At 31.1% G+C, this 13,370-nt stretch overlaps 2 protein-coding genes across 2 annotated transcripts in view; one reads left to right on the top strand and one right to left on the bottom strand.

Annotated features, from left to right (window-relative positions):
* LOC129218191 (protein O-mannosyl-transferase TMTC4-like) overlaps positions 1-4,719 on the top strand; it is a 110,661-nt gene extending 105,942 nt beyond the window's left edge. The window contains exons 16-17 of the mRNA XM_054852408.1: positions 2,456-2,638; positions 3,111-4,719. Of these exons, the coding sequence (XP_054708383.1) occupies positions 2,456-2,638; positions 3,111-3,244 (317 nt within the window). The 3' untranslated portion in view covers positions 3,245-4,719. The remainder of the gene's footprint in view (positions 1-2,455; positions 2,639-3,110) is intronic.
* The window catches only part of LOC129218190 (A disintegrin and metalloproteinase with thrombospondin motifs adt-1-like), a 65,616-nt gene continuing 55,654 nt past the window's right edge, over positions 3,409-13,370 (bottom strand). The window contains exon 5 of the mRNA XM_054852407.1: positions 3,409-3,414. Within this exon, the coding sequence (XP_054708382.1) occupies positions 3,409-3,414 (6 nt within the window). The remainder of the gene's footprint in view (positions 3,415-13,370) is intronic.

Raw genomic sequence — 13,370 nt, 5'->3', positions numbered from 1 at the left:
TGAAGGGTTTTCATAAATCACACAAGAAGTATATTAATTCAATAGGACCAAATTTTCTTTTAACCTTAGGCCTACAGTTAATACGAAGAGGAATCTCACTGGCCAGAATATATTTATAATTTATTTATTTTTAATTTTCTAAATAACATTTGAAACTATGGAAAAGAAGAAAAATACAAACTAAAAATTGTTGTTGCATTTGTAACGTTGAACATAACAGGATGCACCCTGTAACTTTGCAATCCATAGGTTGTGCACCAGTGTATTAATAGTTAAATAAAAAATGACATAGAATAAATTTAAAAAGGAATCAACAACAACAACAAAAGAAAAATCTTGATTGCAGACCTCCTGAAATAACAAAAATTGTAATGAGTTTTAAAAACCTAGAGCTAGTTTAGCTCTAGGTCAATTACAAAAGAGTACAAAAAAAACTGTAGAAAGCTGCTGTAGACAATGAATGTTTGGGGGCCATTTAGTAATTACGTAAGGGTCCCGAGGGGGAGGGGGATTGGAGAAATCTCTACATACCCTTACATTGGGGGGGGGGAGGGCAAACACATTCTTACGTACAAGTCTATATTTTACATTAGAAAAGTCAAGTGGTTTGACAAGGATCCTATTTTATTTGCGAATGGAAGATAAAAAACGTGTTAGGATGAGCTGTTTTTTATTTGTTTTACAAATAATGAATAGTGTAAAGTACAATAAAATAATCGTACTACGTATGGTATGTTTTACTTTTGATTAGTATTGCATCCAGTCTAAATTCCAACTTTTTATTAAATATTTCTTTACACAAGAAAGGTCTTGAATTTAATAATAATGAATTTAATAACGAATCCAGAGATATAAGATTCGTTATTTTATTAGTTTGGAAATCGAGATGGAATCTTACTTATGGATAGGGGGAGGGGTTTAAAAGAACTTACATACGCTTACATGGGGGAAGAGGGGTCAAAAATTGCCGAAATCATCCTTACGTCATTAATGAATGGCCCCTTATATGAAATTTAATGTCTGTAGAAGCTAGTCAATTGTAAAAACTACGAATTTCCTATAGTATAAGTGAAAAGAACCATGGGCGCCCATATGCAAAATTGTAAGGAGGGGCTCAGATATTTTAACCATGGTTTAGCAGGATATTTTCCCTATGGAAACAGATTTCAGGACAGATTAGAGTCATTAAAATTAGACATTTTAATTGCTTATTCATTAATGGCTGGAGAACAAATGTTTTTACATTTTTGCAAAGAAAAAAGTACTAAAAGCAAGGAAGTTCTAACTTCTAAGGAGGGGTTCAAGCCCCCCCCCTTGCCCCCTCTATGGGCGCCCTTGAAAAGAACGAATTTTGAAAAGATGCTTAGCAGGGTTCGCTGATATATATCAGTCGATATATATCATGATATATATCACAATATTTTGATACTTTCGATATTTATTTTTTCAACTACGGTATTTTAAATATAAGAATTTAAAAAATCATAGTAATATTGTTCATTTATTATTAAAAATAGCCAAAAAGTTATTCACTATATTTTTATGATGTATTATTACATTATTAATACAGCAAAGTAATGTAATATTTCTTTTTTATTTTACATTCATTTTTACAATTAGTAATGTAAGAATTTTAAATCATATTAAAAGTGCCTAATTAAACATAAAACATTGGTCAGAAACATGGAAAATGTCTTATGACTGTGCATCGACTAATGCCTTTTTTTTTTTTCTGAATCATATAACTGTAATAATAGCTAACAGGAGAAAAATGAGTAAAACGGCTAATGCTAAATTAATTTTATTAAAATTGACAAAAATGCAAAATGAAATATTATACATAAATAATGAGAGAAACCTTAATTTTAAGTCTACATATAATAATAATGTAAGAAAATAAAGAGTGATTTGAGGATGCATTTACTATTCTGAAGACTTTAGTTTGTGCGATTGGAAATATTGGATAGATATCAAAATATCGGATATTTTCGATATTTTCAAAAATATCATGATATTTTTGAACCCTGATGATTAGATATTCAAGTGCTTTCTGGCTATTTAATATAAATTATATTAAAAAATTATTATTTCTCTTTTGTTTCAACTCTTTCTTTGTGAAAGTACTTGAATTTATGCTAGCTATAAGGGATAAAATGTATTTTCTGTTGGGTTAGTCAGTTATGTAATTAACTATGGTCTGACTACCTGTTTGTAGTCGAATAAAACCTTGAATTACCTCTAAAATTTTGCCAAAAAGTTCCTAAAATTACCACTAAAATTTTGAAAAAGTCTATGAGCTGTCCCCCTGTACTAGCCAAAAGAATGGATGGCGTCGTTGAACATGCTAAAAAAGTCTAGAATGAATGGCTTTTCCTGTAAAAAATATTTAGTTGCGTAAGAAGTTTAAAAATAATAATGGCACTGTGATTTTTTCTTAAACATTTGACTTTTTTAGGTGACTTAGAGAAAGCTGAAGCAGTTGGGCGTGAAGCTTTGCGACATTTACCCTTTGAAGCATCAGTGCATTTCAACTTGGCTAATACTCTTGGCAAGGCTGGAAAATATGTAGAATCTGAAGAGCACTTTTTGAAGGCTATAGAATTGCATAAAAATAATCCAACATATCATGCAAATTTAGGTAAATTATTATATTTGTTAAAACAATATGCTAAATGATTGTTATAAATTCCGTGTAGTTATTTTTAAAGCCTTGTCAGTATTTTGCTTAAACACTTCAGTGCATTTTATTCTAATAGTGGTGCATTAAGTGTTTTACTGAGTAAGATTGGTTTTAAACAAGAAAGATTATTAAGATAAATTATTTATGTCCATATTTGTAGTCCTTAGTAAATTTTTCTATAAATACATTTTTGAATCGATAATTTTGGTGGGAAGTAGTTCTTTTCACAGCTTTATCAATTGTTAAACAATGTTTTTCATTTTCGTGAAACTTAAGATGGTTTAAACTGCTTTATTGCTCTTAAAAATAAAAAAAAATCCAAGAGAGGTTTTTTTTTTCTCTCATATCACATTCTCAATAGCTGTATACCTAAAAAGTTTCCTCTAGAGAAATTTGGTTAGCTATTTATAGTTAGTTATTTATTTTTCAGGTGTTTTATATCATAGATGGAAGAAGTATCAGTTGGCAGAAGAATGCTATAAAAGAGCCCTTGAAATCAAACCTGATATGAAAAGCTCTAGACAAAATCTTCGACTCCTTCAAAAAACATTAAGCCGGTTCTAAATATTAATTTCAAAACTTGAAAGCATTTAATTTTTCATCATTAATTCATTAATGTTCCATTTGAAATGCACAAAAGTTCACCACTGAGTGCTGTACTCAGGGCTGTTGTATGTATACGCTGTTTTAAATCAAATCTTTTAGCTTTAATAACTTTGAAAAAGTCTTTAAACCTATAATATTGAGAAAGATAAATGATTTTATATGTCACATTTATATATATAAATTAAAATTTTAACGAATAAACTATTTTGTGCAACTTTTGAAAACCACTTTTCATATCATGAACAGGTTGCTTATGTATTGTATATTCTTCTATTGCAATGTAGATCAAAAATGCATTTTTTATGAAATGGGGACATTTCCCCTTTTCTATGTTTTTCTTCTTGCTGTAATGCATTAAGTATCTGTGGTGCACTTACTACTTGTTATATCCAAGGGCATAATATTTTGTATGTTATAAACTACTACTAACTACTACTAACTGAGCAATGTGTATAATCTTCACTTAGCTGAACATTTGAATATTCAGGTTTGTGTAAAACACTGAATTGTTCATGTAATAATTAATGGCACTTATGCAATCCAGTATTTTATAGAAATGCACATATTGACCTACACATTAAGCAGTTTTTATACATTGAGCTACTGTGCCTTAAAATTGATTGAATCAAATCATATTTAAACTTTGAAAAAAAAAGTAAGTTTGTGGGGAGTGGAGTAGGTATACTGCTGGGGGGCAGATAAAGGGAGGTAACTGCACATTTTTCAATTTTCATTTGTTTTCATCTATTGTACATAAGCTTTGTTGTACAAGCTTGATTTTTTTCATTTCCGCTGAAAGAAATGTGCGAAAAAGACGCCTAATTCCAACATTTCCCTAATGTTAGTATTGAATCCAAAGCATATTTCTTCAAATATTTCAAAAACTACTTTCTGCAGACACTACCGTTTACTTGCCTTTTTTCTTTTCGTTATTCCAATTATTATTTAGTGTTCATTGTTAAAAATACAAGAAAATAGTAAAAATTTTAATTGATATATCACTTACCTGTTTGTTCTGCTATGCATATATTACTTGATCATAACATCTTGACCATTTTAAAAAATTTAAACTTTCCATACAGTAAAAGCTAAGCTATTCAGTAAGCACAAAAGGAATGCCAAATTCTAAATACATGAATTTTTTGGATGTTTGAGGACATGAAAATTCTGGCCCATTTTAAAATGTTGAATGGTATAAAAGTTACAAGAAATAAAAAGCCAAAATTTTATTTTTAATGTTTCACAGTAAAAGCAACATTTAGCAAGAATCAAATTTTTATATCATCATTTTTATGAAAGTTGCTTTGTTAAAAATGAACTATTCTCATGGTGCAAGTGAAAAGTTACACATTTCTAGTATAAAATTCATTGGTTATATGTTATTTTTATTATTTTCAAAGTGTTTATTTTAAAACTTTCATGCCAATTTTGAAGAAACAATACGTATTAAAAAAAGGTCCACTTTTATTCTACATTTTTGGCATAAAAATAGTCAATCTAGAATGACTTGTATGAAAAAATACAAGACAGAAAGTGTTTTGTGCCAAACTTAAGGAATTCATGTGAGGTTCTTAAAAGTGGTTAATAAACTAGGTCCAAACATTTGCAAAAGTTTGAAAAAAAAACACAGCATTGTCTCAAAATGCACCTGAGGGAAGGAATCACAGGAACTGATGTTTTGCTCATGACTTGTAAAATCATTTCACTTGATGTTTTCCTTTCTTGATTGGTTGTTTCCTTTCTTTTTGAAAATAGAAACATGTAAGGGGACAGGAAACCAGAACTGTGGACTTAAAAATAATCTCCTTTTTTTTCCTCTAAGAAATGTAAAATAAAGATAATTGGTTGTTTCTGGCTAGTTGATTTTGGAATAGATGAGCTTTTACTGTAATTCAAAAATTATTTAAAAGGTGTAATATATATGACCATCTAGATATGAAAAAATAGTTTATTCTAGGGTCAGAATAACTGAAAGAAAGTAAAGAAAAGAGATGAAGAAAAAGATGTGCCTGAATGTTTTAACTGAAGACTAATGGAGGTCATTTTCCCTAAACTGCACAATTTGAACAGGACAGGGCCCCCTGGCACACACTGTGACAGGGAAATGACACTTAAGAGGAAGTAATACATTTTACTGAAGGTGTTGTAATCTCTCTCTGGGAGAAGAAAACACTGTTTTAATGAAATTTAAAATGATTCAATTCGGTAGTTTGCAAAAAGTAGTTATTATCATCATTTTTTTTTCTTTACATGGGACAGGGGAATGACAAAAGTTAAGTTTACTTACATATTGTCATAACTACATGCAACAAAAATGGATATCACTTAAAGTAAGGTGGAAAAACTCCACACAAGGAAGAATCAATCACTCATTGAGTGCTTATTGCAAAATTCAAGTAATTATTAGAGACAGGGTATTAACAGTCATTAAAAATACATTACAACCAATTGAGATTATTTCCATAATGAGGCCACAATTCAAAGACTAAAAGTGAGCTAATATAACTATCACCACAAGTGAGAATCATTAATTCTGTTCTTCAACAGGGGAGTGACAGCAAAATCAAAGGACTTTTTTTTTCTTTTAGAATAGTGCAAAATTTGAGAAGTCTTTATTTGTATATTTTACAACATTGCACAATAGTTGTTAATCAATTGGAGACAATTTCTTTACAAGAATATATGGATTATTGACATTTTAAAACTAATTTTGCTTTAAGGTGGGGGTAGAGACACACAGAGGAATGACATTTATCATGTGAAAAAAATATTTTAATCTATACATATATAAAAGAAAGTCGTGTTAATTACACTATAACTCAAGAACGGCTGGACCGATTTGGCTGAAAATTAGTGGGGAGGTAGCTTAGCACTAGGAGACGAACATAGAATACTTTTTATCCTGTTCGAAGGCGTTCCCAAAATATATGTAATTGCAAATTAAATGTTTGATTAATTATTTAGTTCTATGAATTCCTTATAGATGGTGTGCTAAGTTAACTCGAGAGGGCGCTGGCCGACAGTGTTGAAAGCAACGCTATTGTAGGACTGTTGTGGTCAGTGAACTGATTTTTAAATGCTTTTTTTTTTCAATATTCAGGTACTTAATTTGATTTTGTAGGATTTTTCTTTTGGGTTTTGTTTTCCTTATTTCTACTACGTTTGTTTTTGTTCTTATAGTTGAAAATATTTACTCATCTAAGCAAATAATTTCATTTGCAGTATTACTCAATTGGGATTGTTCTTTGTAACGTTTTTATTATAGCATTGTTTATTTGGCAAAACATTTTAAATTGCAGAAAAAAAATCACTTCACTCGCTAAAGGGCAGGGTTACAGTAGCAAGGTTACTTGGCGCGTTAAGCAATGAACTGTACAGTTTGAAGGATTATTTTGATTTTTAAAGCTATAATATTAATTTTTTTATGTGTCTGGCGAATACTTTTAAATTCCAAAGAGACTAATAGGTTTTTGAAAATGTGTGTACGCATTTCAGTTGAAGAAAAATGATCATTTCACATCAGAAGGAATGGAAAGGATCATGGATTTTTTTTATTCAACGGACTTACTTTAAATTCTTAGCACGGGCATCGCTTTGTGGGTACTGCTAGTGAATAATAATAATAGAGTGTTTTAGTCAATTTTACAAACATCAAAATATGTTATCAATGCATTCTACCATCAGTTTGATTTTTATACAAGTTAATTTGTCATTTTTGGAGCAAAGAAAAGAATGTCGCAGTTAAGAGAAAACGACCTATGTGTCTAAAATTTTTAGCGTCCAGCAATAGATATTTTTATTTAATTCTGTTCCTCTTCTTGTTTTTAAATCCATTATTTTTAAATCTGGAGTACAACTAGCACCTGTAAAATTCAACCTTACTTTTTAAATTAAAACTGTGTTACATGTTGACATATATACCATAAAACCGTACAACTTTAGACCACTTTATGTGTATTTTTCTTCATATTTTTTTTAATTCTTTGCCAAAAAAGTTTGAGAATTTAACCATACACTTCAGATGTAGAGTGACGCTTCGAAAAATATCTTAAATTGCACACAAAAGGAGGGGGAATTTTTTGTATAGTGGTATGAAGTTTGCACATGGTGGAGACAACTTTAGACCACCTCATATTTTCTTTGATATGCTAAACCGCTCCGGTCTAAAGTCATAGTGCACAGATCATTCTGTCTGAATTCTGTACACTGCAAAAATGTAAATAAAAAAAAATTGTACTTGCTTTTTTCGATTTATAAATTTTTTTATAATTTTTCAGTCAATTTCAGGTTTTCTTAAATAAAATCAATTGTGAAAAATACAATATTTTATTCAGATATATAAATATGAATGTAATGCAACATATGAAAAGCAATTAGTAGGTACCTACTCCTGGATCTTATTTATTTTTTTACAAGGCCATTTTTGTTTATAATTTTTTACAGGGGCGTGATACAAATTTTGTCCCAATTGGGTAGGTTTTTTCGTTGTCGCAATATTTTTTTTTGTGCCAAATGACATCAGGGGAGTGAGACCAATAGCATAATTTACCCTTTTTTGCCTTCCTTGTTGAAATTTGGTTGCTCCTGATTTCTTGGATCACCTTTTCCATCAGTTCAGGTGAATAGTAGAGGTAAGGACGGCCACCTATCTTCTTTCTTTTCCCTGGATTCATGTCTAAAACCAAAGAAAACCTGAAAACTAAAATACTGCTCAAGACAATACAAAACTGTTCACAAAATATTGACAAACAATAGTAAAAATGGCTGGTCTAAAGCTACAGCTCAAATTCCCATACTTTGTTTATTTTGAAACAATAAGTAAACAAAGCAACATCAGGATTCGCCGATAAGGCTAAATCATCTTAGATACCTAAGTAATAAAGTAATAAACTTACCTTCAGAGAATTCAATCGGCAAATATAGGTTTCAAAGGAGACTTTGAGAGCTGAAGTGAAAATTTCAAAAAACCTCCCAACACAAATGAATGTTGACACGAGAATGATAACACTGGAGCTTGGGGTAAACAACATGAACTTCCCTAGACAACACTTGCGAACCTACTGAATTTTTTTAAAGACTTTAGCGTTGCTCCAACGACCACTACATGGCACATACTACCAGATTCCTTCAATGATCTAAAGTTGCAACACTAGTCTAAAGGTGTACAGTTTTATGGTAGTACCTATACATGCACTGTAACCTTTCATGTGTGTCAGTTAAAACATTAGATTAAGTTGTAAGGAAATCATTATATTTCATTTGCACTACTCTTATGCATCATAAAAATCTTAACTTTAGAATCTCAATAAATGAGCTGTCAATAAATAATATTTGAAGCAACAAATATTTGTGATATCTCATAAAATGAAAGTGAATGCTGTTAGCAGACCATTTCTGACAGATTTGATATATTTAATAAAATTTTTGAGTTTGATATTCTTTGAATTACTGCTGAATACGAGGTGGGACCCAAAAGAAACCGGACTAATGATGCGATGCCAATCCTCGATGCAGTGACTCCAGCTGTATGGCTCAAGTAGAGACCTTCACAAACCAGCTGTGCAAGTGGCTTCAGTGTAGTTGATAAGTCTGATCATAGTATTGGTTTTCTCAGGTGTTGTTGCTTTCCGCCTGCGAACTCATTATGGCTGATTTAAAAGAACTAACTGTAAGCTTGAAATTTTGCTTCTTGCTTGAAAAGTCAGCAACTTACCAAATGCTTCAACAAGCTTTCAGGAACAATGCTATGAGCCGTACACAAGTTTTCAAGTGGTTTGAGAGCTTTAAACGTGGTAGCATGAATGTTGACGATCATGCTCGCTCTCAGTACCCTTCAACGTCTCAAAATGATGAAAAGGTTGAAAAAATCAACGAGAGTTGTCGTTTCACGATTGAAGAAACTTTATAAGAAACAAGAGTGAGTTGGAGCTTGCGCGGGTGATCGGAAGAATGGTTCCTTCACCATGATAATGCTCCCGTACACACGGCCTCTACTATTACCTGCTATTTGGCCTCTCAAGGGTGGCTAGTCGTTCCTCCACCCACCCGCCCCCGTATTCGCCAGACCTTGCCCCATGTGATTCCTTTTTGTTTCCGAGGATGAAAAAAATTCTGAAAGTGAAGCGTTTTGATGATGTAGAGGCTGTAAAAACTGCTTTGCAACAGGCGCTGGACATGGTCAAAATTAAAGACTTCCAGGAATGCTTCTAACAGTGGAAAAAAAAAAGAATTAACAAGTGTACTGCATCTAAAGGTGAACACTTTGAAGGAGACTAAAGAAATTTTGTGAATAAACTAATATATAAATATTTTAGAACAAAAATCCGGTTATTTTTGGGTCCCCCTTCGTATACTAGAATTATACACACTGCAATTAAATTAAAGCACTTACTGATGAAGATAAAAAAAAACTGATGATATAGAAACTGTAGCAAGATTCTCCAGCTCTTTCAAAATCATTAGAAGCTCTTTCAATGTTTTCCAAATGTTTTAGTTACATCCAAAGAAGTGGGGCCATATTTTGGATTGCTGTATAAAATTCTTTGACAACTGTCATTTTGTGTTGAAAGATGCATTAAGGTTTAAATGTACAATCAACTTATAATGAATATACTTGCAGTTACAGAAAATGCTCACAACCAAAACAGGAGTCTATAATCTTGAAGCATTTGACTAATTTTTGTTGTGCATTTTTTCCTCAATAGATAATTCGTGGAATATTTGGAAGTTTTGTTTCTATTCGGAAAAGGTTTTTGTATTTGCATTTGCTCCAGTTTCAAATAGTTATACTGATGAAATGCAGAAATTTTTTTCTGTTGTACTGTTTTAAGTCACATCATTCATGCAATTTTGTGTTTGAAATTCAATTACACAAAATTTGATTACATGCAACATCATTTTTTAATTTGCAACACTTTTTTGACAAACAAAGGTGGAGAAAATAGTGCAAAATCAAAACATTATACTAGTTTTTTTTTTTTTTTTTGACTTACATTTTCAGCATAAAAAGTATGAATTTACTTAATTTATAAATTAATATTGTGCGTAAAAGTGAGTTCAAATGTTGTTCTATGAAGTGATATTTCAGCTATCTATCAAGCTGTAATACTACTAATATTTCCTTGGAAAGACCTGCACATGCTTTTTTGTTTAGAAAGAGGTATCTTTATATGTCTCACACTTGAAATCAAGAATCTACCGGTTGCATATCTCAGAATTAATTTCATTAGCGGGATAGCTTATGGAATTATCAAAGAATTGTGAGCTAAAGACTTGCTTATGAACTAACTATTTAGTTTGAAGTCTTATTTCCATTTTTCAGATATAGATCTTTCCAATTAATTTGATTAAAGAAACAAACATAAGTTTATTGCTTTAAAAGTTTTCATTTCAAACTAAATTGAATATTTTATATTACTATAATGCTGAAACATAATGCACAGTACTTCATGAAAAAGGTCATTCATTTCTTCTCTTATTTTTGTAGCTTTCTGCTTTTTAAATGCTTTGGAAATGTTGATTGTCAGTGTTACAAAATAAATAGTTTGTCTTTCTTCTCTTATATAGAGTGAAACTTTAGCAAATATGTCCGCTCACTTGTGTTTCATTGCTTCCAATTTTCTTCTTGCTAAATGTTCCACTTTTTCTGATCTAAATCGAATCACATTTTGAATTGATCATATACTAAGTAGTAAAAAAATATTGATTACATTGCTGCATTAAACGAAAGTACACAATAGTGTAATGAGAATTATATTTCTATTAATTGATTAGAAAAAAAAAAGAATTATACTCTGAATTGCTTAGCTTTGTTAACCAAGTTGTTTGTTCTCCACTCTTTATGAATTGATTAAATTTGGTTGTTATGGTAAAAATAAAATTCGAAACGTTCCATTTTGTGTTTTGGTGAATGAAATAAAATTTAAATTTTCAAAGGAAGCATTCTCTCTGTATGATTTTCCTTTTATTATAAATTTATACAAATGTGTTTCAAAAGTAAGTACTTTGTTATGGCACAAATAATAATTTATTTAGTGACAACACACAATTATTAAGTAGTCGGATCATTCACCCAAAAAAAGTACAACTCATGTCCAATCATGAGCAATTTTAGTTATTACTACTGCTTGGAGTATATGCTACTGCATATATGCAGTTGTATATTATTGCTTTTATGAGGTTTATGTTAGGACCAGACGATATCAGAATTTTAATTCCGCGATATCGCTCTCCAAATATCGATATATTTAGGTCGGTAAATTCAACATTTTATGAGGGGGGGGGGAGGCAAGGCATATAAATGCAATACCTATTACATAAGTATCTGCAACAGAAATAAGCCATCGGCCTTCTTGATGAGCAAATATTTCAGCAATTTATTCTACTGATAATAGCGACAGCAAGGATGCTCATATGTGGGTGAGGGAAGTGGGTCATGAGGCAGATTATACCGCAGAAACTTTTGGAGAAGTTACTTTAGAAGAATTTAAGTCTTTTTATTAGTGGGTCCCAATTCTTGGGCGAAAGAGGGGCTTGGTAAAATTGAGGGGAGGGAAACCCTAGTTACATCATCTGCATATTAAGATCTGCAACAGAGAAACGCCATCGGACATCTTGATAAGTAAATATTCCATCGATTTCTTCGAATCGTAATAGCTAAAAGAGGCTTGCCCATTTGGGGGTGTGGGGGGTCATTATGCTGAGTATTCCATTAAAATTATCAGAGAAGTTATTTTAAAAGGTGTTCAGTCTCTTCAATAGAAAGTAGCGTTTTGGGGAACAAGATGAGAAATAACTTATTGTTTTTATTATTTAGAAATAAACTATAGTAGGAGCAAACCTTACCTGTCACCGTCGTAATGCTGTGATTATGATCTGCGTAGCCCTCACAATGCTGCAAGGTTAAGTTTGGCCCGGCTGCAGGTATTAATTGAGTCTTGTCTTTTTTAATAGTCAAGATTTACTTTTCTTAAATTCAGTAACCTATTTTAGAGAAGGGGGACACAGGACCAGTGGCGGATTAGTTGAAAAAAATCGGCCCTGGCATTAGGATATGTAGCGGCCCCATAGCTCTTATAGATATTAAATTTTAGCTAACGATTTGGATATCACTTAAATATGAGGAAATTATTCTTAACAACAAAATATATTTTATTTAAACAAAATTTAACAAATAGGAACACTACTGTGCTTTAATGGTGAACAAATTGATACAGTATTAGCTATGAAGAAAAATAATAAATAATTAAAATAATTTACGGAAAAAAATATAAGATATGATCAAGAAACGTGTTGAAGATATAACAAATTTTCAAAAAAATTTTTAATTTAAAATCGTATTTTCATTTTACTACAAAACATGTACATGTTATATAGAGGTACTAAATATCAAAAAACTAGTAAATGGTACTTTTATTTGCATTTAAGTGTTAGTTTTTCAAAAACAATTTTCGAAAAGTGGAATAATAATAAAAAAACAAAATTATATTTTCTGTAAAATGTCACTACACAAGATACAAAACAGGCAATCAAAACTTGATTCAGTACGCATTTAAATCAATCTGAAAATATGATTAAGCATTTAAAAGCACAAACATACTGAATATTAATTAACCTAACACATTACGTGTTATTTATCAGATCAAAAATATTAAGCAAAAGAAATTAAAAAAAAAAGAAATATATATATATATATTGGGGTGGTCCTTATTTTTGAAGTTGCGGATATTTTACGCGACGCCCCCTCAATTTGTTCCATTATGCAAATAAATGATCCATGCAAAATTTCAAGTCAATCCATGAATATTAACACGTGCCCCTAGGGCCCCCTTTTTTGAGTTTCGAAGAAAAAATTGCGGATTTTCTCATTTTTATGTAAAAATAATTCTAACGTTTTATATTTAAAGTAATTTTGAAGCTCAATAGGTGCTGCTACTTCCAAACTGACCATTCTATCACTTTCATTCTCTTAAATTTAACATGTTACAGAGGGTACATGTACACCAATGACCTTGAGTCAAGTGTCCGCTTTTCTGCGCTTGTTCCAACCAAGCGGCAGTGGAACCTTCCTCCCACCAAGATAAAC

The sequence above is a fragment of the Uloborus diversus genome, chromosome 3 (assembly GCF_026930045.1).
Source record: "Uloborus diversus isolate 005 chromosome 3, Udiv.v.3.1, whole genome shotgun sequence".
In the NCBI taxonomy this organism is placed as follows: domain Eukaryota; kingdom Metazoa; phylum Arthropoda; class Arachnida; order Araneae; family Uloboridae; genus Uloborus; species Uloborus diversus.
Note: the sequence above shows the minus strand (reverse complement) of the source record. Positions and strands in the feature narration are given on the sequence as shown.